This window comes from Carassius gibelio, chromosome A7 (assembly GCF_023724105.1).
Source record: "Carassius gibelio isolate Cgi1373 ecotype wild population from Czech Republic chromosome A7, carGib1.2-hapl.c, whole genome shotgun sequence".
NCBI classification, from domain to species: domain Eukaryota; kingdom Metazoa; phylum Chordata; class Actinopteri; order Cypriniformes; family Cyprinidae; genus Carassius; species Carassius gibelio.
Genome location: NC_068377.1, coordinates 30,092,628 through 30,118,585, shown reverse-complemented (window position 1 = coordinate 30,118,585; position 25,958 = coordinate 30,092,628). Strand labels below are relative to the sequence as shown.

The following is a 25,958-nucleotide window of genomic DNA, read 5'->3' as shown; positions in this document are numbered from 1 at the left end:
TGTTAAATGTGTCAATTTTTTTAAGTATATAATGTTTGTGCATTTTGTTTTATGTGTTATCATCAACGATGCTGCCATCTACTGATAAAATACTTAATGGAATAGGATGCAAATCATGCATAATCTAAGCTCTAATTTTCAAAACTTGAATTTGCACAATTTTCTGTTTAGAAAAGCTCTTTTCTTTACGTAACTAGTTTGTGCTTACATTGGCTTCACGCGTAACACTGGCGTTTATCAGACGACAGCACATACTAAAACGGACAATATAATCTACCTTACTGGACCGTCTTCGCTGATTTTTTTGTGAAGATTTCAGAGGTAAAGTGTTAATTTATTCTTTTTCTGCTCCACTCAACCCCCCCCCCCCCCCCCCCCCCCCCCATCCTTTTTTTTTTTTTTTTTTTTTGGTGGGAGGTGGTCATAGCCCCGGTCTGTGCGCATGCGTATAGCACAGGGCAGCGTTCATCGCGCTTTAGCTGAAGACTCGATGCTGTCAAGTTAACGCACTGGCTGGGGGCACCGTTCCGAGATTTGTCTCGCGTACCGTTATTCACGTCAAATGCTGGCAGAAAATAGCTGCCGAGCGATTCATGCGATGTAACAAAACAGAGGGAGGGCAAAATACGGACCGATATCAGAGAGACGCCGCACCAGCGCTTGATAAACACAGGTAAACACTATTTTAATTGCTGTTTTGCATCTCATGGGCTTGGAAAAAGCCTAGCTGCTTTGATCACAGAAAAAAGACTGTGTGCGTGTGTGTGTGTGTGTGTGCGCGCGCGTGTGTGTGTGTGTTTGACGATGAATATGTTGTACCATGAAAATACGGGATGTGGATTATATCGTTTGTTGGACAAACAAAATGTCGAGTCAGTTGTGGCTGCGACATAATACATCAATTTTTGTATGTCTACAGTATTTTATCATTTGTCGATCTATTAAGCCTAAAGGTCTTGTGGTCTCCATAATTCAATGTGGCTGATGATATATGTGGGATATTTCTTGTTTTAAGTCACCAAAACAAAACTGTGATCGTGATAAACATAATCATAATGGGTCATAATGTTTTTTGAAAGTCTGTCCCCCTTTTCAAACATATATTCTCTTAGATTTCTCAGTTACATGCATTTGAGTAAATGTAAATGTTGGACCCTGAGGTTTGAGCTCTTTAACAACGTTTGTATTAACTACAGGGTATGTCAAGTGCATTTCTTACAAGCCTCAATATTTGGTTGTCATCACTTCTGCATGAAAATGTCAATAATTATTTTAACTATTTATATTTGAATACTGTTATATATGTTTTAAAACGTTATATAGATACCAACACACCTCTGTAGGGCCCAAAAACGCCTCGAACTGCAGAGGATTGATGTCAGTTTTATCACATTAGGCAGAGTGAATGTTTGCTTACCGACTCTGAAATGCCACATTAGATTATGACACTGTCAGCATTTTGATGTCCCTGACAATGAGCCGATTCTGAATGAATAGATCTGTTTACTTGAACTTTAGCATTGATGCCAATTCTGTAGGCATACTGGTATACAAGTCCAAGTCAAGTCTTATGTATATTGTATTCTTTTCCTCTATTAAAAATAAAATTAATAAACTAATTTTTATGCAAGCCTTTTTGTAAATGCCTATTTCTTTAAAAAAAAAAAAAAAACTATATATATATAATTTTTTTTTTGTTTTGTTTTTTGTCTGAAGTATATGTCACAGACTCCTTTTTATTGAAACTGTCTAAAAATGTTTCTCCTTTATACCTAAATGTGTTGTTTAGTTGTTGTTCTTATTTATATGAACTCACAACTTATAAAGTGACCTTGAGTTTGCAGGAAAGTGCTATACTAAAATCATTATACAATTTTAAAATGGAAAATGTTAAGACCGTTCAAGAGAGTCCAAGCCAAGTCTCAAGTCAGTTGGTTACAAGTCTAGTTAGGTAACAAGTCGGTTTATTTGTGTGAGAAATTGAGTGGTGTTGTATAGTGACATTCTTGCATAGGTCTGAAAGTGAGTAAATTATGACAGAAGTTTAATTTTGGGGTGACCTGTGCTTTTAAATGCCCCCAATTTGTCAAAAAGAATTTAATGTATGAAGTTCTATTGTGGTCATGTTGTTTACTAGTTAACCCAGTGGTGAGTTGAATGTGGAGGCTTCACCACATTGTATTGCTTGGCCGTTCTTCTCTTGTATGAGTTTTCCAGAGCTGTACTGGTGTTTGTGTGTTTTCAGAGCTGGGCTTCTCACTGCGTGGGCCTGCTTTAGAGGTTAGGTAACTCTTGGGCAGTAACAAAACACCCTTCTCCTGAAAAAAAAATTGTGAAAAGACTATGTACGAGTCCACTTCAGCCAACATTTTTTTTTTAAAACCTGAAAGTCAGTTTAGCATATTGTTTGTTGTCATACAGCAGGCCACCTCTCCTCTCTGTTGTTTTTGTGTGCAAATGAAAAGCAATGGCTGTGTAAAAGTGGTGTTTGCTGCTATTTTGCCTTTGGCTTTTGTTAATCACCACCAAAACAAAAGAAAAGAAAATGCAAGCATGACCACTCTATTGAGCTCATAGGAAAGGCCCTTCCAGGACACAGTACATATATCAGGATACGAGAGAGCTTGTCCAAACCAGTGTCTCTCTCATTTTATATTATTCAATCACTTCAGTTGTCAACAGCTGTTAGTTGGTACTTATTAGGAGTAGGAGTCATTCAGTTCTGGTTCTGTGAACAAACACACATACACACGCAGCCTGTTTTACCAGCATGCTTACTCAGCAATATCGGGCAGCAGTAGGGCATGATCGATGATGTGTTGTTGTTGCAGTTACTGCAGTCACCGTGGTCATCATCGATGTTGGGAATCAATTCACTGGTGTACAATGTCATCAATCTAAGCCCAGTGTGGCTGGATGGCAGGGGTGTAATGTAACAAAGTAAAAATACTTTGCTACATTACTTACCGTAAGTAATTTTTGGGAGTATCTGTACTTTACTTGAGTTTTTATATTTCAGACAAATTTTACTTTTACTCCACTAAATTTCCTATTTAAAATGTAAACTTTTACTCCGATACATTTCCACTAAGTATATTAGTTACTTACTACAAAATAGTAAAAAGAACACAGATTGCAGAAAAGCAGGTTTGACAAATCAGTGGTCTGGCGTTTGCAAGTTAGACTCCTTTGCACATCTTTGCTTGTGTGCAAACAAGTGCGCGCCATGCACAACCATGTATGATTTCATTTTCCACGCAAGTTGAGGCTGGGTTGTGCGATATACAGCATCGTCTGTGGTAATATGGTAAGTGTTGTTGTAATGATGTGCAATCGGACGTCATCAAGTAGGCTTTATCACCAAATCACACACAGAGTGCACACACATTTAATTTATTAGTCTATTAAAACTTTTTTTTCATGTTTTTAAGTATTTCAGATGTCTGTATTCAACGTTTTATGTTAAAAACAAAACATTAGGCTTTTTTATACATCTGTAACTGCAGTTTAAATGAATCCATGTCCCCTCTGAGATACATAAACTGTGTAAATACATACTTTTTCAGATGCAGATTCTAGAAATGTTTTCTTATGTTGGAATGAAAGACACTAAGTACCAGAAGTGCTTCTTATTCTTATCCAAAAAACAAAATGGAAGAAATAGTTAAAACTGAACACAATCTCGCTACTCAAGCTGTGTACTTGAGTATGACTTTCATACTCTTTATACTTTATACACCACTGCTGGATGGTGCCAGGGACCTTATGAGTTCATAGAGTTAATATGAAATCCATATCCATATCAGTGTTTATCACCAAAAAGCAGATTCCAGATACTTCTGAAATGTTCTGAATACTGGCATTCAGGTCTCATTTGTGTTTATGTGTGTGTGTGTGTGTGTGTGTGTGTGTGTGTGTGTGTGTGTGTGTGTGTATATATATAATTTTTTTTTTTTTTTTTTGTAAAAAATAAAGCTAAATAGAAACCTTACAAAACCACATAACAAAATTACTAGTTGAACTTTACTAGACTAGAAAAGGTGTCAGTCAGCATGGGAAGGTCTGTGATCTCTGGTATGGTGATAACAGTTGGTCTGGATGGTCGATTATTTGTCCAGCATCAAAATACTTTTGGCAAAACCAAGTTTGTTTAAAAGAATAACTGTCAGCATATTTATTTTTTAAGGAATAAGACTTTATTGCAATGACCTTGAACCAATTGAATTATACAGGATGCCTGGGACCTAGTCATTTAGACAACCCACTAAGCTGATTTAGAAAATGTTTAGTTTTGCACTTTGTGCTCTGATTCTTTTAAGTCTTTTTGTAATGGAATTTACAAAATATATTTTCTTCCATATTGTGACATACATCTGAGTAAAAAAAGCTAATATGAAATGAAAAATGCATGAATGAACTATTTACAACAAGATCAATGACATGCATTTGAAAAGTAAATGAAATTCTGTGAATCTTTTGTTTGAAAATCAAACTGAAGTAATCCATTTTTGTAGTTCTTCCCTGGGCTGAAGGTTTCATCTATCTCCATTCAGCCCACAGCCATATTTCACTCTCTAGTTAATCCGCTGCCACCGTCTCTCCAAACACCCCAGTTTCTTTCTCCTGTTAGCCTGCTCCATTTACACAGATGAAGGACCCATCCATATCCTAAAAACGTGAATGGAACTTTAGATACAAAGAAGGTCTCAGATCAGAGCAGACCGCAAAGCACTCACCCCGAGGAGTGACCCTTTTTGCTCCAGGCCTTATCCAGCTAGGGGTTTGTGCACTGGGGCACAGGGACTCCAGGTCACATGGTCGCCTGACTGATTTGTCCTGATTGTGCTGAATGCAGCGCATTTAATTGTGTGTGACGGAGTGAGAAGAGTTCATGGGAGAGAGACAGAAAAAGTGTTACTAACCCTGAAGCCCATCCCAGTTTATGCTCTATCAGGTCTCATTTAATGCTAAAGTTTGGGCTTTTCTTAAACCAGAGGGAACCCATATGTAACAAATGTTACCAGGTCCCATTAAAGCTGTATCATTCATGACAAGAACAAAACTTTTTTGACTTGCAAATAGCATATCTGATGCATTCAAAATCAGATCCGCAAGAACTGGTCCACATGATTAGGGAGGAACTTTTGTTCATCGACACTGAGGGTCTGACATTGAGGCTTTGTTTGAAGCAGGATTAACTAAAATTAAACTCTAATTATTAAAAACATGGTTTTTAGTTAAGATAAAGCTGAAATGAAATATAAATATTAGAAAGTTAAACTAAATGAAAATTAGAAATGTCTTGACAGCTAACTGAAATAAGTTTAGTAGCACTACGATTACTAACTGGAAATATAAAATAAAAAAATAAAATAAAAATAAAGCTGTTATTGAACTAGAACTAAAACTTTAATAATATAATTTAAACCTAAATAATAATAATTATTAAAAAAAAAACACTAATGAAAATAACCAAAACACAAAAAAAATTTAAAGGAAAAAAGGAAAATTATGTAATTAAATTAGTATATGCTTATTGGAGACATGAACCATTTCAAACGATTCAGTTCAATTTGGTGAACTGGTTCAAAAAGATCCGGTTACATCGAATGATTCGTTCGCGAACCGGATATCCAGACTGCTTTGATTTGAACTCTCTCACAACAGATACGGAAGAGAAGACAATGTTGAATAAAGTCATAGTTTTTGCTATTTTTGGACCAAAATGTATTTTTGATGTTTCAAAAATCAAAATATTCTAACTGACCCTCTGATGTCACATGGACTACTTTGATGATGTTTTTCTTACCTTTCTGGACACGGACAGTAGACCGTACACACAGCTTCAATGGAGGGACTGAGAGCTCTCGGACTAAATCTAAAATATCTTAAACTGTGTTCCGAAGATGAACAGAGGAGGTCTAATGGGTTTGGAACGACATGAGGGTGAGTTATTAATGACATATTTTTCATTTTTGGGTGAACTATCCCTTTAAACTAAAATTAATATGACAACTAGAAATATAATAACAAGATGCTTAAATTATAATAGTATATAAATAAGACTAAAATAACAGTGGTCTGGAGTCATTGACCTTCAGAGGGTTAATGTACAGTGGTTGCTCTGTCTAGCTGTTTGTCTAACTATCTTGTCTTTCAAAGTGTTTGGCTTATTTTTTTGATCAAGCGACAATCAGGGGAATGAAAGGAAACCATAGCAACACTTCCTCTCAGTCTGCACTAATGACACACTTGCTCTCTATTCTGAACAGCTCTGAATATGTGTGATAAGAAAAGAGAATGTAATCGTAATCCTTTTTTTGTTTTTGTATGTTTGATTGGTGGCTTTGGTTGGGGGTTGATCAGCACGACTCTCAGAGGGCCTAAGCATTGATCCTGACTTTGAAGAGGTGAAGGGAAGCCTGCAGATTGGGGGATCAGGGGCTCTGTAATCTGAGCAGCACAGACTAATGTCTCCTCATCAGATCGACCTACAAGTGCAGCTCTGCAGTTCATGCTCCTGTTGATTTGACATTTAAATCATAGTTTCCTCCTGAAAGCTAATTTGCTGGGAGAAGAGAAAGGAGGCAGATATGAGTCTGATGTTTGAGCATATTTGTCAGTTTTGTGTATGGTCACAAGTATGCATAGATGTATGATATTGATTTTTAAATGCAGTAATGATTACAGTATGTCAGCATCTCTCTCAAATGTTTAATATTGGAACATTTTTGAAGGTGAAGTAACATTTAAACATTTCTATAAGTGTTTTAAAATTAACATTAGGTATAGTGATTGCCGTCCTTATAGAAATGTAAAATGCATTATTGTTCAGAAGTTTGGAGTCAGTAAAGTAGTATTAGTTTTATTGAGCAGGCATGTATTTAATTGATCAAAAGTGACAGTGACAGACAAATAAATTCTGTTTCGATTATATGCTGTTCTTTTGAACTTTGTATTCATCAAAAAAAACAAAAATGGTAAGAAGAACAACTGTTGTCAGCATTGGTGATAATAATAAGACATTTGCCTATTGGGAATAGGATTATGCTTTACCATCACAAGAAAACATCACCTTTTAAAATATATTACAATAGAAAAAAATTAATTTAAAATTTTGAGTAATATTTCAAAGAGTTACTGAGTTTAATTTTGCCCAAATAAATGCAGCTATGGTGAGCATAATAATCGTATAACTTGTGTAGACTTTTATCTTCTCTACTGGATGGATTAAATTAGATTGAGAGAATGAATTTAAGTGTTTGTGGCTAATGATATGGTGTGTGATATTTTGCAAGCAGACCACATGCACTTGGTTCACAGTGGGAGACGAGTGTTTGATGGCATTCCACTGACTTTTAAACACTTGTCTGTAGAGAGGGAGTGCTGGGCCATTAATTCCATTATAAATGCAGTCTGTTTCACACAGAGCAGATGCTTTTGCACACACAATGATAATAAATGACACTGACTCACATTAAAAAAAACCATTAGACCTACACACCTTCCATAGTGGGTATTGCTATTTAATGTCATACAGACAGAAGCCACACTCTCACAGTCTCCTGCTGCTGTACTATGACTGCTTCTAATCAGATGATTGTGGATGAGTGTTTAGCATTGGTTAATGAGGGGAACCACATATGCTCAATACTATTATTCATGTCACATATTACATATTACTGCTTTACATTCTCCGCCACACATTACAGAATCTCATGAATTCACTCTGCTGCTCTCCCTCTCTCCTGACCACATCTGATCACAGATGAAAGTCAGGTGGCTTTGTGTGCTATTGAGAAGGTGATTAGCTGCACATGATTTAGTTTACAAGTCATTTTAAGGAGGGAGTGAATCTTTTCCAACTCCAAATATTTTTTTTTTTTTACTGACATGTTGGTGTTGTATCTTTCACTTGTATGTCATAAGTCGCACTAGGGCTGGTATGATGGTACTGTACCGTATATGTTGTTACTGTGAAATAAAGTGTCTGTCTTTAGAGATTTTTCTGTATCCTGTATTCCGCGGTATACAAATATATCTGTGTAACAGAGTACTGCTTAAACGTTATACACGTTTTGAGTGATAAGGAAACTTGCATAAATGAGAAAATAAAGAGTGGGACGCACTTGGTAGAGTTATTAAGTGTAATAAGCAATAAATGAGAACTCAAAGTGTTGCTCGCGCTGACTGACACCCAGCTGAAGCGCACGCACTGAAAGCCCCTCTCTCGACAGCATGCTATCGCGAAAACAGATCACTTTCGTGTTTTATTGTGCTTGAATGGTCAAATATACACACTGTAATGTCATTAATGCCAGTCGTGTGTAGTATTTAAGTAAACACAGTCCGTTATATGTTAAATAAATGTAAAACAGTTGGGTGAAAACCAGATGTTTCAGTATATTGGATCCGTGGAGTCCGTGTTAAAGGAACACCGACTCCACGGATCCAGTATACTGAAACATCTGGTATATGTCTTCATTTCAGGCAATGTGATTATTTTTTAAGGGGGGGGGGATTCTTTTCTATACCCACTGTATCAGAGGGAGGGGCTTATCGGAGTGGGTGGGGCTCTGCTGCATTCTTGATCTTGTAGAGATATATAGTGTGGGATTCTGTCTGCACCATTTTTCATTTCTCCCTCTCTCTAATTCTCTCATTCTCTCTCTCTCTCTCTCTCTCTCTCTCTCTCTCTCTAATTCAATCCTTTCTCAGAAAACGTTTCAGTGTTGTTTCCATGGCAACAACACCAAGTCCCCTCCGGGCAAGGTGGCAAACTTTTGGCTTACCCTCTCGCTTTCATTCACTGATTTATTTTCTCTGTGTTTCCCATAATTCTCAACACCAATTTTTTCGACAGTTTGTGTCTAAGTGATCAAGTTGTTTCATACAGACATCAAGTGAGTTTGTATCATTGAAATAAGTTTTTTTTATTTTACATTTACCTAAAAACATTTGCAATTTTTTGTTTTTGTCATTTTTATTATTATATATATTTTTTTAAATATGTCCATATAGTCTTTATGATTTTTTTTTATTTCCATTGTATTAATGGAAACTAACTACTTTAGTTTCATTAAATATGAGAAGTTTCTCTCACTTTTTTATGGCCCAGATATACTTCACTTTTCACATTCCATCTTGTGCACAGCTTTCAAAGTATACTTTATCACAGATGAGTGGGATATACTGATAAAATGCATATAATACTAATAAAATGCATATCATGAATTCTCTGAAAGTCAAAGTCATTAAAAAAAAAGTGTTTATTGAATAAATGTAGGCAAAGTACACAGGGTTTTTTGAGAGACAGCCAGGTTTTGAGAGAGTTAGATGTGTTCTTTAGCTCCAAATTCCAACACCGACAGATATTCATTCTCTCTCTCTCTCTCTCTCTCTCTCTCTCTCTCCATTAACCCATCCTTTTATTACTTACACTTCACACATTCCAGCCGTGCGCTTGGGGAAGTAAGGATTACAGTCCTGTGCTTCTACAGTCTCACTCATCTCTGTTGCTTTATTCATGAGCAGACCGAGAGATTCAGAGAAGACAGATTAAAATAGAGTGCAAATGTTTTAGTGCAGAGTGATCTATTATTGAACTACTGTGTAACTGTTGTGATAGTGTGTGCTAGCACTTGATTGATAAAAAGCAAGAAGAAATTCCATCATATTAACATTTTAGAAACATTGACACATAATTTAAAATGCCATCCATTATTGACAGATAAAATAAAGTATCTGGTCTTTTGCATTTCCCTAGTTAAGAAACGAGATTTCAAGTGTATTCCAGTGGAATAATTCACATGGCGTTTCACATGTCTGATTCACACTGTGAGAGCAGAATTTCAAAAAATTAATAATCCCTGTGATTGGTTTGACTAAAAGAGCCCTTGCTGTAGTTCTTGTGATATCAGTCACATTAAAAATGCTAAACATTATTTACTAACTAATATTGTAAAGTGACATGGTTATTTTTATTGTGACCTCACGTGGAGTGGAGGTCTGAATTTGACACAGTTGTTTGATTATTAATAGAAATCCACTACATTCAGACAAACCTTTAGAATGATTAAGGTTTTTGTTCTGCATTTAAAGCTGCAGCTATTTGGTCAAAACTACAGTAAAAACAGTAATATTATGAAATACTTTCATACTGCAGTGTGTAGCTGTGTAGCTGTATGTGTATATACATTTTCTGTAAAGGTATAAAGTCGAAAGTGCGAGATAAAGTCATTGTCTCCCTAAACTATGGCAATGGGTGTATCATTTCCGACATGTGCAGTATGCAGTAGACCAATCACAGCAGACTGAGCCATCTGATAAATCAAAGCAGAGTAGGCTCACGGAAAGGAGGGGTTTAGAGAGACTGAATCTTAGAACTGCTTGAATGAATTGTTTGAGAATAGTTGCAAAATTAGGTGATATTAAATGCATAATTCACAAAACATTTGCTCTTGCAAAATGGTTCCGTACCCAGTTTATTTAGACCAGCTGTCACCACTCAATCACAACTTGTAAGTGTGATAAAAAAAATAGATGTTTATATTTTCTATCGACATTTTGAAAAATCAAAAGTGTTTTTTGACCTTGCATGCATGTAAACCTAGTGTAGAAGACTCCCAAAACAATATTAAGAACCTTAAATTGGCTTAATATGGGCACTTTAAAATAACAGTTTTCTATTTAAATATTGTTAAAATATAATTCATTTTTGTGATTCCTGTGCGGAATTTTCAGCAGACATTACTTCAGTCTACAGTGACACATAAAACATTTCTTATTATTATCACCATAAAAATGGCTGAGAACTGCTTAATATGTTTGTGAAAACCATGATTTAACATTTTGACCATGATGGCTTTTTTTTTTTTTTAGGATTATTTGATGAATACCAATATAGGTTTGTTGACATTAACGGTCTAGAAAATTTTCCAATCACTTTCCCACAGAAATAATAACTAGACGCACAAAGAAAGCAGGGACTCACACGCGTCTGCGGTCCCACCAGGCTATAACAGCACTCTTTTCATGTCTCATTAGCAGCATACTCGTCCGCTTTAGTTGCCAGGCGATGTTGTCTGTGTGCCCAGGTCGCTGAACCATTGCTCTTGTGTCAGTGTGTGTGATGCCATTGACTGTCTCTATTACTGTTTGTCTGTGGTCATAGGTGGTCTGTAAACAGAAACAGACTACAGTAGGTCCTTTTTCAAAAACAGGGACCCATGTCAGACGTCTCTATTAAACTCAGACAAATGATTATTCAGCATAAAATGCTTAAGCCATGCTGTTTCAACTGAAAAGACAATTTAAGCTTTGAGATTTGATGTTATAGAACGGATTTAAAAAAAAAAAATTATGGTTATAAGTGAATCAATGAAATTATCATATAAATTTAAATAAAATATACATGTATTATGAATTTAAAAACCATATTTTAAAAATGTGTGAAAATAAATAATTCTCTTAAATGTCATATTTTCGAATTGGCTGTGAGGATACTCAGTTTACATTCGTTTATTTTAGGGCTGTTTTTATAGTTATTAATTTTTCAAAAATTAAAAACATAATAAATACGTTGTTAAACCTAAATTGTAAGTAAGTTCAGGAAATTCTCATAAACTTTAACAAACAATGACACATTTAAAAAACAAAATTTTTTGCCTAACTGAATGCATGTGTGTATTTTTTATTTATAGCTCTGGAAATATTCCTCCTTATTTGGTGCTGATTTGAGTTCATTAGCTGGCTGATTTGTGTCTTAATGGGTCTCCCTGTTCCTCTCTGTCAGCAGTAGTCAGTCATGCCGCTGGTGAAGAGGAGTATCGAGCCCAAGCACCTGTGTCGAGGAGCTCTGCCTGATGGAGTGCCCAGTGAGCTGGAGTGTGTCACCAACAGCACCCTGGCAGCCATCATCAAACAACTGGGCAGCCTGAGTGAGTAACATCCTACTTTTCGCTCTTTTTCTCTCCAGTATTAAAACAAAATCATGATTCATCCTTTTGGCAGTATTCAATTCTTAGGTTGTTTTATATAAAAATATAGTTAAAATAGTTGGGTCATAATTAGTCAGAAAGAGCTTTATTATCAAGAATTTGTCTGTCGACAGGAGCTTCCAGTGCAGAAAAAAGTGCAGACATTGTGCAAACATGCATGATACACAGCAGAGATGAACTATAACACTAAGATATGAAAAAGAGAAAATGAAATAATACAATGTAATACAGAAGTAGAAATATAGAGAAAAACATAAATAATTGTTTTAATGAATGTAAAGATATATTATTTTCAAGTGTACAGTTTATGTAGTTTACAAATGTTCAATTATCAGATGCTATGTATAAATGTATCCGCCATAATAGACCATGTAAAGTTGAAAATCCTGTTCTGTTGGCTGGTGCTTTATAGTGCCGAACAGAGCGCAATATTTGAGAGTGTGTGGGGTCCAGAGTGATTTTCTTAGCCCTTTTCCTCACTCTGAAGGTAAAGATCTTGGAGTTTGGACAGGCAGGAACCAATAATCCTCTCAGCAGTCCTGATGGTCTGTTGTAGTCTCTTGATATCTGATTTGGTAGCTGAACCAGTTTCAGCAGCTCCTGTGGCAGGTTGAATTTCCTCAGTTGGCGTTGGAAGGACAACCTTTGGTGGGCCTTTTGTTTTTACGATAGAGTCAATGTGAGTGTCCCACTTCAGGTCCTAAGAGATGGTGGTGCCTAGGAACTTGATTGAATCTACTGCAGCCACAGTGCTGTCCATTATAGTGGTTGGGGTGTGCAGGGGGTTCATCTCCACTGTTTTGAGCATGTTCAGCTTCAGGCTGTTGTGACTGCACCAGACAGCCAGCCAGCTCTTTAACTTCCTGTCTGTAAGCAGATTCATCTTCGTTGTGTGTGAGGCCAATGATGGTAGTGTCATGTGCAAAATTTCAGGAAAACAAGGAAGAGTTGCATATTATTTACACCAATATAACAATATGCAAACATTTTTTTTTTTTTTACCTGCAGATATTTTCTTGCAAAAAAAAAATTCATATATGATTAAATAGTGTTGACACAAGCAAATTATTTCCCCACCAAGGTCTTCAACAACTCTAACAAACCCTCTTAATAGAACCACTGTGCTTAGTCTACTAGCTAGACAAGCACCCAACCTAGCATGAAAATTCAATTGATCTTTCAGTTTGCCATTCTCTGAACTTCTGTCCTCATCTGTCTTGCAGGTCGTCACGCAGAGGACATCTTTGGAGAGCTGTTTAATGAAGCCAACAGTTTCTACATGCGTATGAATAACCTGCAAGAGAGAGTGGACCTGCTGGCTATCAAAGTGACCCAGCTGGACTCCACCGTGGAAGAGGGTAACGTCAAGCATTAACCTTAATCTCTGCATCATCTCCAGATCTTATCAAGCTTTCAGCTGTAGCAGCTAGCAGCTAGAGAGAGGCTGACACAGAGCATGTTTGCCTTCGAGAGCTGTCCTCTATAATGCTCTGCTTTTAGCCTGTTGTTAGAAGGATGGCCCAGCTTTCTCTGCCATGAAAGGGAGAGACATCAAACCGTATACCTATCAGTCTCTTGTCTCAATAAAAGAAGCAGATAGCAGAGCTCAGCACAACTCTGCAGTCAGGCTATGTGTTTGATGGACATAAGAGAAGATATTTTTATCGGTAAACACCCTGTCAGTATGCAAAATAAAGATTAGGACCGAGTTACATGTTCTAACGATGTCCTCGTCTATTTAAAACATCCAGCCCAGCTGTGATCGATAACTGGAGAGCCGATAAAGAGGGTTTAATATGTTCCTGCTCCCCTGTGACCCCCTCACTAACGGAGAAGATACATCGACGTTTCTTTTAAAGTCTAAAGTGTTCCATTAACACCTGATTCACAGTGAGCGATGACCTGATTCACAGTGAGCGTGTGTGTGTTTATAGCACTCTAATGTCTATCTCAGGTCTGTCTGACCTGATGGTGGTCTGGGGTTTATGTGTGCTGCATGTAGAATGGAGGGTTGGGAAGGAGATGGGAAGTGAGAGGAGAAGAATGAGATCTCTGAATATCGAGACATCTCTGAGCGGAAGAGACAGAATATTGTGTGTTTCCAAAAAGGGTGATGGGGTTTGCTGGCATTCGTGGTTGTGTCTGATCCAAAAATGTCACCCCCACCCCCTTAACATCCGTTCTAATTATTAATTTATAACAAGCCAATCCAGACTTAAAACTGAGCTTGTTTTGCACACAAAGACAAAAGAGATATTTAGAGATACAAAAAAGAGAGAACAAAATAACGAGTAGTCAGTGAGTGATTTGTAGAGCTGTATATTAGAGAGCAGTGCCTCATTAGATAATAATATGTGTTAGAGCCAGGGTTACTATAGTTAACTAAAACCAAAAATAAATAAAAAAAACTACAATAAATAATAAACATTATCAAAAATAAAATATTTTTAAAAACCATCTTCTTTTTTTCAGGAAGTAGCCATAACAACATTTCTTATTGTCAATATGTTTAACAATGTAATAAAATAACTAAAATTAAAATAAGTAAAAACTATATAATAATAATAAAAATGACAAAACAGGAAACAAAATTACTAAAACGTTAACTTTAAACCTTTAAGGTTCAAATAAAAACAGAAAATATCAAACTATTAATAATATAAAATATTAATAGAAACTATAATAGTACAGTGATACTAAAATAGCACTGCTCAGTTCAGATTATTATTATTTTAATCAATAACATTCTGATTACAGGTGAATCTAACAGGAAACACTTCTAAATGAAAAAGACAGCTATTTTAATGGTCAAGGCAGATAATAGGTGTAAGATAACAAATAATAGTTATTTGAACAAATGGACAATGAGAGGGGTTTTCTTTTCCATTACTGTAGCATTGCATTGTGGCTCAAAGCTCATAGTACATATTTTGACTGGTTTTATAAGTTGGACTGGTTTTATAAGTTGTCCCAGGTTTGACCTTATATACCCCATTCCTGCCATCAGATCAGCTAGAATTCTGAATATTGAATTATTAATGTTCAATAAAGCAGTACAGTGGCCCCTGAGGCACCGCCAGTGCTTTAATATCGTGAGTGTTCTGCTGTGGTGGGTATAATTAGAAGGCGATTGAGGCAGTGCATCATTCTTTACATCAAAACAAGCCCCGCCACCACAGTAACAGACAACCCCTAGACTAATGTAGAAGAACTTAAGTCATTTAGCATTGGTCCACAGTTAAGACAATAATTTCCACACAGTGTTATCACTGATCCACTTAGATCCACTTGCTTGACTGATGTTACAGAATGTCTGAATAGCTCTTTTCTACTTGTACACAGCTTTCTTTAAGAAACAGACTGTTCATTTTTATACAACTTCATTTTAGTCTTTTTTTTTAAAACCCCTTCTGAAAAAGAGCAATCTTGATAACACCATTTTGAGCAACTATAGACCAATATCAAATCTTCCTTTTATAGGCTTTATTTAAAAGGTAAAATTGAAAAGGCATTATTTATATTTGAAAAGGTAGTCTTAAATCAGCTGAACAAATACTTAAACTCAAATGGATACCTGGACAATTTTGAATCTGGTTTCCGACTGCATCACAGCACAGAGACCATGCTCATTAAGATAATAAATGATATTCGCTTAAATTCTGATTTTGGTATATTATCAGTGCTGGTCCTGCTAGATCTCTGTGCTGCGTTTGACACTGTCGATCATAAGATACTTCAATAGAGACTGGGTCTGGCTCTCTGAGATGGTACTCAGATGGTTCAGGTCATAATTAGAAGGGATCGGTTATTATGTGAGTCTAGGAGAGCATACGTCAGACTTGATATGGTGCATGACTAGCCATTCAAAGCACTTCGTGAGAATAGGAGTAATTGCAACTGGATGGTAGTCATTGAAGCAGGATGGAGACGGTTTCTTCAGGACTGGAATGATGGTGGTAGATTTGAAGCATGCTTGACTTAGTGAGATGTTGAAAATGTCTGTGAAGACATCAGTGAGTTCCACTGCACAGTCTCTCAGTTCACACTCTGGAATTTTGTCAGGACCCGGAGCTTTGTGTGCGTTGATCCTGCTGAGATGATCTCCTCACGCTGCCGGGGACAGCGCCATCACCCGGTCGCCGGGAGGAGGTGGAGTCTTCTGTGCGGTGGTGCTGTTTTGTTCCACAAATCAAACGAAGAAGGTGTTCAGCTCGATCAGCAGAGAGATGTTGAGAGGGATGTACTGTGTATACAGCAATGAGCAGTATGGCTGTGTATTCCCTCGGTAGATAGAGCGGCCAGCACTTAATAATCTGAACTCCGCCAGGGGTGAGTAGTGTTTGCAGACCGCAACAGCATCGCGGCACCACACATCATTGATGTAAACACACCACCTCAAGATTTATCTCCCTCTTCTGCTTCCTCTCACGCCTCCATTGAGGGCCAGATATAGTAGTGTGGCTCAGTGAGGGTGTAGGCCTCTGGAGCAGACCAGCAGGAGTTTAACTCTAAAAATGTGGTTCTGCCAACATCAAGCAGAAACTCACGACTGTATGCGCACTTAAAGACAGGTAGATGCGATGAAGATGTACAAAAACTCTGGGACTCACAAGACAAAAAACATGAAAACACTGTTTTGACGGAAGAGAGAAGATGTGGACGCATTGCCATCTTGGATCATTAGACAGCTGCAGCTCATCATGAACGCTGCTGCCAGGATTCTGACTAGAAGCAGAAAATCTGAGCATACAGTATCACACCAGTCCTCAGGTCCTTACACTGGCTCCCAGTTACATTTAGGATTGATTTGATAGTACTTTTACTCATTTATAAATTACTCAATGGCCTAGGACCTAAATACATAGCAGATATGTTGGAATATATATCAATCAACAGACCACTCAGATCATTATGATCGAGTCAGTTAGAAATACCAAGGGTTCACACAAAACAAGGGGAGTCCGCTTTTAGTTACTATGCTGCGTGTAGTTGGAATCAGCTTCCAGAAGAGATCAGATGTGCTAATACACTAGTCACTTTTAAATCTAGACTCAAAACTCATCTGTTTAGCTGTGCATTTACTGAATGAGCACTGTGCGATGTCCGAACTGATTGCACCGTATTTTATGTATATTCATTTTCTATTCTTAACTGTTTAAACTCATTTTAAACCTCTTGAATCAATTTTTAAATAATTTTCATAGTTTTTAAATTACTTGTTTTATTGTTGTGATTTTTATTATTATTATTATTATTATTATTATTATTATTATTTTCTTTTCTTTTTTGTAAAGCACTTTGAATTACCATTGTGTATGAAATGTGCTATATAAATAAACTTGCCTTGCCTTGCTCTGTGTATAGGTTCTTGCCTTGGTTTTGATTTGTGCAGGCAATGTACCTAACATCTCAATTCACTGGCGAACAGCTCAGTCTACTGAAAAGAAACATGGAATTGGAATTGTGAGGCTGGAGCTCTGCATGTTCTAGAGCAGGCAAAGCAATGATGTTGCTTTTAAATGTGCAGCTGATCTATCATCTAGCTCATCTTGTATGGGAATGAGAGAATGACCATCTGCTGTCTCCTGGACAGCTTCATCCTTTATTTCAGCAAATACATAAGAGACTTAAAAAGGGATTCCACACAGCTTTACTTTAAGGCCCTTTACTCTTTATGCTGATCAGTTGACGGCTGGTCTTTTAGTCAAACTAGACCTTTAATCACTATATAGTAAATATTAAACTCATCTCAAATTTATTTATCAGTATTATTGGGTAATAGTATTACTTCCTCTATAATACTTCCTCTATCCCCCATCTTCAGTCTCTCTGCAGGATATCAACATGAGGAAGGCCTTCAAGAGCTCCACCATTCAGGACCAGCAGGTGGTTTCCAGAAGCTCAATCCCAAATCCTGTCCTGGAGCTCTACCACCGTGGAGACAAACCTCCCCCTCTTAACATTCTCAGCCCTTACAGGTGAGATCATCATTATCCTCACTCCAAAATCTGGGCATTATTAACTCATGTCAAATAACATTAGCAACACTGCATCTTCTACTTTTCTTCATAAGCATAACATCATCTCAGCAGGTTTTAAAATAGTGTAACTTTTCCAGTAACAAACACATTTTAAGGCAAATAATGATGAAGTGCAGAGGTTCCTAAACTTTTTACTATGAAGGGCCAAAAATCTACCTTTATTGAAGGCAGTGGACTGAAAGTAAATGTTGCTTAACTTTGTTATATTAAAATGTTCAATTTTGTAAAAAAAAAAAAAAAAATGTTAAAACAAGATAAATTAGAAATGAAGAAAATGCAGCAATTGCATGTTTTATTTCCTATTTCCACATTCCCTGGTTTGTGCATCTCTGGTGTAGTGTGACAAAATGATAAATCACTCGCTGCATACCATGCACACTCTCCGAAAATATTCTCTCAAGTATGTCTGAAAGCCCAGTTTGGTTTTTTTGTTGTTTTTTTGTTGTTGTTGTTTTTCGGTTTCTACCCCGATGCTTCAATACATCTCTACACAGAGAAAATGCTATTGTAGCAACCATCATATGTCTTTCTTTCTTTTTATAGAGATGATAAGAAGGACGCACTGAAGTTCTACACAGACCCCTCCTACTTCTTTATCCTCTGGAGGGAGAAAATGCTGCAAGCCACAGAGGACAAGAGAAAAGAAAAGAGGAGACAGAAGGTGTGTGTGTATTGCATATATATGTTTTTGTGTGCACTTTATAGTCCCGTTTCGCGCTGTCTGGTCTTTCTACAATCACATACTGCTTTACGGATGTCAAAAATGCTGGAACTTCCAAAAAGCAAAAAGTTGATACCAAAATAACTGTTGTTGTATGTGGTATAGCTCACGGTTAAGACTGACTTTAACTTTAAACTTTAACAAGTACTGGAAAAATGTTTCTCAGATTCATTACCTCTTGAGAAACCAGAAGTCTATGTGTTTATATGCAAAGAAGAAAGCAGAAGGAAACATCAGTGGATGTGTCTTTGTGTGTGCGTGAATGAGAGCTCTAACTCCCCCAGACTTTGCCCCCTTCTCTCTAGACCAGCGGCTCAGGCCAGACTCACTCAGACCAGACTAAGCCCCACTCCAGACAGGCCCTTCTCAGAAGCCCCCTCCTATCCTCCGTAAGAGACCTGCATTTCTGTCAGTCCTTCTATTCCTCTGTCAGCCCCTCACTTTGCTGACTCCAGTTTCTGCATTCACTTTTTTTCCCTACAGTCTCTTCAATAGCTTTTCTACTGAGTGTGTGTGTGTGTGTGTGTGTGTGTGTTTAATGCATTCCTTGAATTATGTAGAAAACTTTCTTCACAGCACCTTTCAGTGAAAAATGTGGACACTACAATCTGTGTGTGTGCGACTTTGCTCTTTTAACTTATAGCCTAAAACTCTTTGACCAAATGTGATGAAACCCTGGGCTTTCTGAAACACTAGCCTTTCTTTCTCCCCCCTCTCTCTCTCTCTCTCTCTGTCACTCACTCAGGAGCAGCAGAAACAGGTGGAGGACCCCAGTCGTGAGGTGAAAAAGGTTCGTAAGGCTCGGAATCGTAGGCAGGAGTGGAACGTAATGGCGTATGATAAGGAGTTCCGCTCAGACGCCCGCTTCACACCTTCACCGTACCATGGCATGTCCTCTGAGGGCTCGCTTTCACCAGACAACAGGTTGGGCGTCTCTTTTGCCTTTGACTTTTTTATTTTAATTTTTTTGGCAATACAAATGAGATGCGGTTTAACATAGCTCTCTACTGCCATCTGTTGACAATATTATTGTCATACTAACAATCTAAAGCATCACAACTTTACACTGTTCTATCTATTTATTAGGTTTTATTATTAGTTTTTAACTTTTGATAATCAGGTTAAAAAATTATTTCATTGGGGAAATTATTTTACATTGCGCATATTGTGAGGATTTTAATGTGCTTTTTATGTGGTTATTAATTTTCCTAAAGTTTCTGTTATTTGACATGGTCGTTCTTTGTCGCACCATTAAGCAAATAAAACAGAAGAGTAATGTACAAAACATTTAAACATCTACGTTTGAAAATTGTTTCGTAAGTTTGATTCATTTGGTGAATCAGTTCAAACTGTCTCTTTTAATAAATCGGCTCTGATCCATTGATTTGTTGTAACCCTAAGCCTGTGTGAACATTTCATATATTAAAATGATTTAGATACAGAGTTTAAATGTATGTTGAACATATGCAGTATGTACTGTAGGTGAATGGTGCTGTTCATTGTTTTGAAGGGAAGAATGTTTACATTGGTTACATATTAGACTGAACAAATAATGAATAATAACAAATAAAGAATATTTTTTGAAGGATCATGTGACACTGAAGACTGGAGTATTTCCCATCACTGGAATAAATTACATTTTAAAATATTTTAGAAAATGGTTATTTTAAATTGTATTTATATTTCCAAATATTGCTCTTTTTTTAATATACAATAAATGAAGTCTTGGAGCTTAAGAGTCTATGCATAGGACTTTGGAAATCCACAATCAACGGTCAAAATTGTCATGTTTTTTAAACAGCATGCAGCACTTGCACTTTTAGTAAAGCTGATCTGTGGAATCCAAAATATTAATTTTAAAGCTCAAGAACCCTTGAAGATATTTGCACCTGAATATTTATCTCTTCATTTCCTTTTCCCCTTCTCTCTCATTTGTCTATCACTCTCTGTCTCTTTTCAATCATCAGGTCGGTTGCCTCAGACATGGGTGAGCACTCTTACCCAGGCAGCCCCAGTCACCCGGCTCAGCAGATGGCCGTGGCCAGTGCCTACTCCGCTGCCAATGGCAAAGATCACCTCATGGCCCCCTCTCATGTCCAAACCCAGTCCCTAGACCGCGTGTATCGGCCGGCCGCTTCCTCCTCCGCTCCACCTGGGAGACAGACCACTGGCAGGGTTCAGACGTCCCATGGACAACCAGTTACAGACCCTGCTCTCAACGGGCCACGTCCTCTACAGGCTAAAGACTACAGGTCTGGTATTCTTTAGCTTCTCTTAATTCAGTAAATATCTGTAATATAAAGGGTGTAAAGCAGGGTTTTCTAATACTTTACATTATTTTCATGAAATACCCACAAATTTCAAATAAACGTTCCAACCATTCAGTAAATATAATGAATAATAAATGTAATGACTCATTCATTTTGTATGTACGATGAGTTTATTCATTTTACTTCATATTGAATTTTATTCAGTTTGCTTTTATGTTTCTCTTACTCGATCTCCATCATGAACTTCTAGGGGTTGTACTACCCTGGTCTAAATGCTCAGGTTTCATTCATCAAGTCTAAATAACTTACAAAACACACATGATCATGTGTAAAATTATCTTTTACCATTAGTTATCTTTTAACACACAAACTCACTCACACATCATTTTAGTTTTATCTGCATCCCATTATAGTATTTATTAATATTTTGAATTTGCGTTCTAGATTTATTTTAAATTAATTTCTGAATAAATTTTGTTACATGCTTTTGTCATTTTTATTAGCGGTCTTTAATTTATTTTGATTTGTTTTAGTAATTTTAGTAAGCTTTATTTCAATTCACAATAACAGTTTTTAATAGTTTTTAATTAGTCAGCAATAACAATATGCATGCAAGAGTAGATTTTTTTGGCATGACACATGCTCAAATTTAAAACATTAAATAAAAGGTTTGTACTTTTCTAGGTTTAGAGCTCATCTCCTGAGTGCAGTAAATGTGTTTGATTTAATAATTTTTTTCTCTGTTTGTATCTCAGTGGTCAGCAGTCTCAACATCGAGAGTATTTTGTACCTCCTGCTCCTCCTCCACCTCCTCCTATCATTCCTTCTGCCCAGACTGCCTTTGACAGTCCCACCGGCCCCTCCTCTGCCCCTGCCAGTACTATGCCATCTCTTTCCCAGACCTACAGTGTTTCTCCTCCAACCCCTGCCCTCCCTGCTTCCTACACCCCTTCCCCAACCCATCCTCCTCCCGCAGCGCCCCCTCCACCTCCACCTGGGCCACCCACACACCCCCACCCACACCCTCACTCACACACCATGCCCACTGCCCCTGCGGAAGCACCAGTTGTCCCCAGGAAGGGCCAGATACCTCTCATCCCAATGAGCGACGCTCGCAGCGACCTGCTGGCAGCCATCAGACGAGGTCAAGAGATCACTTATATATTATATTATATTATATTATATTAATTCTTGAAATTATTATTTTTTTTTTTCAGAAAGAGTACATTAAATTATTAAAAAGTGACGGTTAAGACATTTATAATGTTACAAAATATTTCTATTTCAAATAAATGTTGCTCTTTTGATCTTTCTCTAATATAAAAGAATCCTGAAAAAAGTCATTTTTCACAAAAATATTAAGCACATCTGTTTTCAACATTGATAATAATAAGAAATGTTTCTTGAGTACCAAATCAGCGTGTTAGAATGATTTGTGAAGGTAATAGCCGCAAAAAAAATTCTGTTTTTATGAACAGAATCAATTAGATTTTAAAATTACTTGAAATAAAACTGTTGTTTTAAATCACAGTAATATTTAATTATATTACTGTTTTGATACAATAAATGCAGCTTTGGTGAGCATGAAAGACTTTGTGAAAAAATGTTTTTTAAATCTTACTGACACCAAACTTTTGAACTGTATTTTTTTGAGAGAAATATGGCCTGAGCCGTGTTTCTTATCAGTTCTTGAGGTTTTTTTTAATTTTTTTTATTTATTTTCTCATAGGGATCCAGCTGCGTAAGGTGCAGGAGCAGCGGGAGCAGGAAGCAAAGAAGGAGCCGGTTGGGAACGATGTGGCCACTATATTATCCCGTCGCATCGCCGTGGAGTACAGCGAATCTGATGAAGACTCTGAGCCTGATGAAAATGAGTGGTCAGACTGAGACATTGAAAACAACAATAGAGAAAAAAAAAAAAAAAAACATGAAGTAAGATTTAGACTGTAGGTTTCAGAGAACAGAATAATCACAACTAATGTAGCATGCTAAAATAACACGGCTCATGTGTTTAAAAAATAAGGGCTGTGTAACTACAAAGTCTCAAAGAGACCGATTGAGAAACTTTTGAATTTTAGATTGTACATCTTAAATTGAAGCCTTGACAGCGAAGTTTAATGACCCCAACAATGTCTAATGAACAATGTCCGTTAGAGATCACTGGCCTGTTGCATAAAGTGCCTAGACTAGTCTTAAAAGTTAGACACCTGATTTTTTTTCTGCAAGACATGAAAACATAGATTAAATCTTAAAAGTAAGACTGATAACCACTTGGTTAACCAATTCTTAAGACACAGTCTTAACATGGTGACTATGTTTATGCAACCAACCCCTGGTCATCTATGAAGAGTATTTGAGTCCACTGCCTTGATACTATTCATCAATTACTCTGAATGTGGGGGTCCTGCCATCTGTCCTCTCTGCTGCACTCTTTCTCTCACTCTCCCTAACCTTAGAACATGACCATATTAGAACAGCCAGCTGGATGATCATGCAATGTTAATTTCAGTCCTACTCGCCCAGGATTACAACTTAAAGGTCAAAGAAAATAGCTATAAAATCATTTGGGGCTAATATATTAAGCATTTACCTAAACATTTTCATGTCTAAGCCCAAAGAAACAGCTGCATTTTGATATCTTGAATGCATGTTTTGACTGAGTATCAAGCAGATAACAAAGCAGTTGAAATTACAACTGCAAGTCAAAAAAAAGCTATATTCTTGAGCGATTTGCTCCGATAGAGCACAAACACTTAGTAGATGTTTAGTTAGATTTTTGTTTGTTGATTCAAATTTATAAAAAGTTACACCTGTTTGCATTCAAAATATCGCAGCTTATTGAATAGCATGGATGGACAATCTGAATCTGAAAACTGTATCAAGGGCGTGTAAAAAAAAAAAAAAAGGTTCTTTCTGGGACTAGAAGATATTTTCTGAATCTAAAGGATGTTGGAAGGCTCAGTGGTGATGTTTCATATACTTTATTGGTGACACTATTTCCCCAAATGTGATTAATTTAAATTATTAAACCCATTTTAATGGGTTGGAATGATTTTTAGGGCTTCGTTTGCTTTCTTGACTTCAAGTAAAAAGATACTATATTGGTGCATTCTGAATCCACCAATAGACAATAACAAATTGTGATTGCTGCAAAAGACAGAACTGGGCTCTTATTCATCTATAGGCTCATTAAACACAATACTTTAATACTCTGTGTTCAAGTGGTGCTGTGTTAGTAGCTATGGATTATATCTGTCAGAATCTCTTTCTTTGTTTTGTATTCCTCCTGGGCTTTTCAGAGAGGAAAAAAAACTCCTAGTTATCTTACTTTTTAAATGGATTCAGTGCGTGGCCGTCTGTCCCCTTAAGGATCGAACCATTCGCTTGTCAGTCATCATCACACTGTTACCACAGTAGATGTCACGGCATTGTTACCAAGCCAACAAACATAGCATAATTAAGCAGGCAACAATGAAGACAGCTGTGCTCTTACCTGTTTGATCTGGTAATGCGTACCCATAAACACAAATAGAAATTAACATTATGTACTGGAATTGATGAACAGCAGTTTTTTGCTAGTGTTTTTAATTTTAAATCATCTTGCTCACTGAGGCATTTGAAATAATATATATGCTGATTTGTACAGAATAAGAGCACTTAAGTATTTCAGCTTTTATTTTCTGTTTATTTAGTTAAATGTGTCACTCACTGCACAAAGGGGGAGGCTTCGAGTTTAACCTCTCCCAACTTAACAGCTATCATGAGCTGTGTTTAGCCTGTGATTTGTATGTAAAGAATGAAGTCCTTTGTGTTTCAACCAATGTGATGTATAGAAGTTTGTAAAAATGGCAGAACTTTGAATTATATAGATACGAAACAGTATGAAAATCAGTGTATCAAAAAAACACACACATATATATATGTATATATATATATATATATATATATATATATATATATATATATATATATATATATATATATATGTATATATGTATATGTATATGTAGGCAAATGCTGCATGCATGTACGGAGTGGCATTAAAGTGCTTCTTAAAATATTTCTCAGTGTGGTTTGTGGCAACACTTAATATTTCCATTTCAATCTATTTTTAAATCATTTAATTGCACTCAGATCAATAATGGCCAAAGGTACCTTGGATTTTTGTGATTTAATGATTTGTTGGTTGCTTTCTATGATCAAAAGATCCCTCCTGTGATCATATAAAGTCTGGACATTTTTTTAAATTGTGATTTCCCGAAATCATAAAAAAAAAAAGGAAGGCCAATTGATTAAATCTCAAAAGTCATGCAAATTTCTGATTTCTAATAGTGTGGATAAAAAAGTTTTTGTAGTTATACACTGATCTAAAATGCTTAAATCTGTTTGCACCATAATACTTGATGTATTTCTTATTTAGTTATATCTGTGCCCTAATTACTAGCAAAGTCAAGGAAATTCATTGGCTAAAGTGTATGGGAAACATGTTTTAATACAGCAAGTATCATGTACCTTTCCTTGTATTACATAACCATTACCTTTGCTGTAATCTCACTGCCTGTCCATCCTTTCTTTAAACGTTGTCTCTATTGAATTATGGATTGTATCCTCCAATTTCGCCCTATCATTTTACACATGCTACAGTATATCACATTGCTTCCGAGACAAGTGGTGCTTGAGAAGTGCTTCTTTGTTGCTACATGATCCTCTGCATTTACTGTCTCTTCACCCTCTCTTTCTCTCATTTCAGTTTCCCTATTTATGTTTTCTCATCCCTCAAAAATTGGCAGAGAACTGAGGGCGACTGGAGTCTTAACTTCGCCTGATCTTAACTTTGAGAAAGGTCATAGTCGTGACTTACAGCAGGAATGATCACATTTCCCTCCTGTTTCACTGCCCTCGGTGTCTCTCCTTCAGGTATTTGTAG

General features: G+C 36.7%; 1 protein-coding gene across 3 annotated transcripts; it reads left to right on the top strand.

Moving 5' to 3' along the window:
• The first annotated feature begins 436 nt into the window (after positions 1–436).
• On the top strand, positions 437–24,238 carry LOC128017152 (actin-binding protein WASF3-like). Of its 3 annotated transcripts, none has more exons than XM_052602382.1 (10): positions 437–673; positions 11,795–11,939; positions 13,223–13,357; positions 17,824–17,977; positions 18,584–18,701; positions 19,067–19,150; positions 19,507–19,685; positions 20,729–21,013; positions 21,787–22,175; positions 22,761–24,238. In XM_052602382.1, exons 2-10 carry the CDS (start codon positions 11,807–11,809, stop codon positions 22,916–22,918), a joined length of 1,635 nt encoding a protein of 544 aa, XP_052458342.1. In that variant the 5' UTR covers positions 437–673; positions 11,795–11,806; the 3' UTR covers positions 22,919–24,238. The 3 variants fall into 3 exon arrangements, with proteins under 3 accessions (XP_052458342.1, XP_052458341.1, XP_052458344.1); XM_052602381.1 differs by having other exon boundaries at positions 438–673; positions 11,798–11,939; XM_052602384.1 differs by lacking the exon at positions 19,067–19,150 and having other exon boundaries at positions 438–673; positions 11,798–11,939.
• The last annotated feature ends 1,720 nt before the right edge of the window (positions 24,239–25,958 follow it).

What these genes read in the sequence shown, in the direction of transcription:
- LOC128017152 (XM_052602382.1), top strand. Translation starts at nt 11,807, where the DNA reads ATGCCGCTGGTGAAGAGGAGTATCGAGCCCAAGCACCTGTGTCGAGGA. An exon ending in TCGCTTTCACCAGACAACAG is followed by an intron (nt 19,686 to 20,728) that starts GTTGGGCGTCTC and finishes TTCAATCATCAG; the next exon opens with GTCGGTTGCCTCAGACATGG. An exon ending in GCTGGCAGCCATCAGACGAG is followed by an intron (nt 22,176 to 22,760) that starts GTCAAGAGATCA and finishes ATTTTCTCATAG; the next exon opens with GGATCCAGCTGCGTAAGGTG.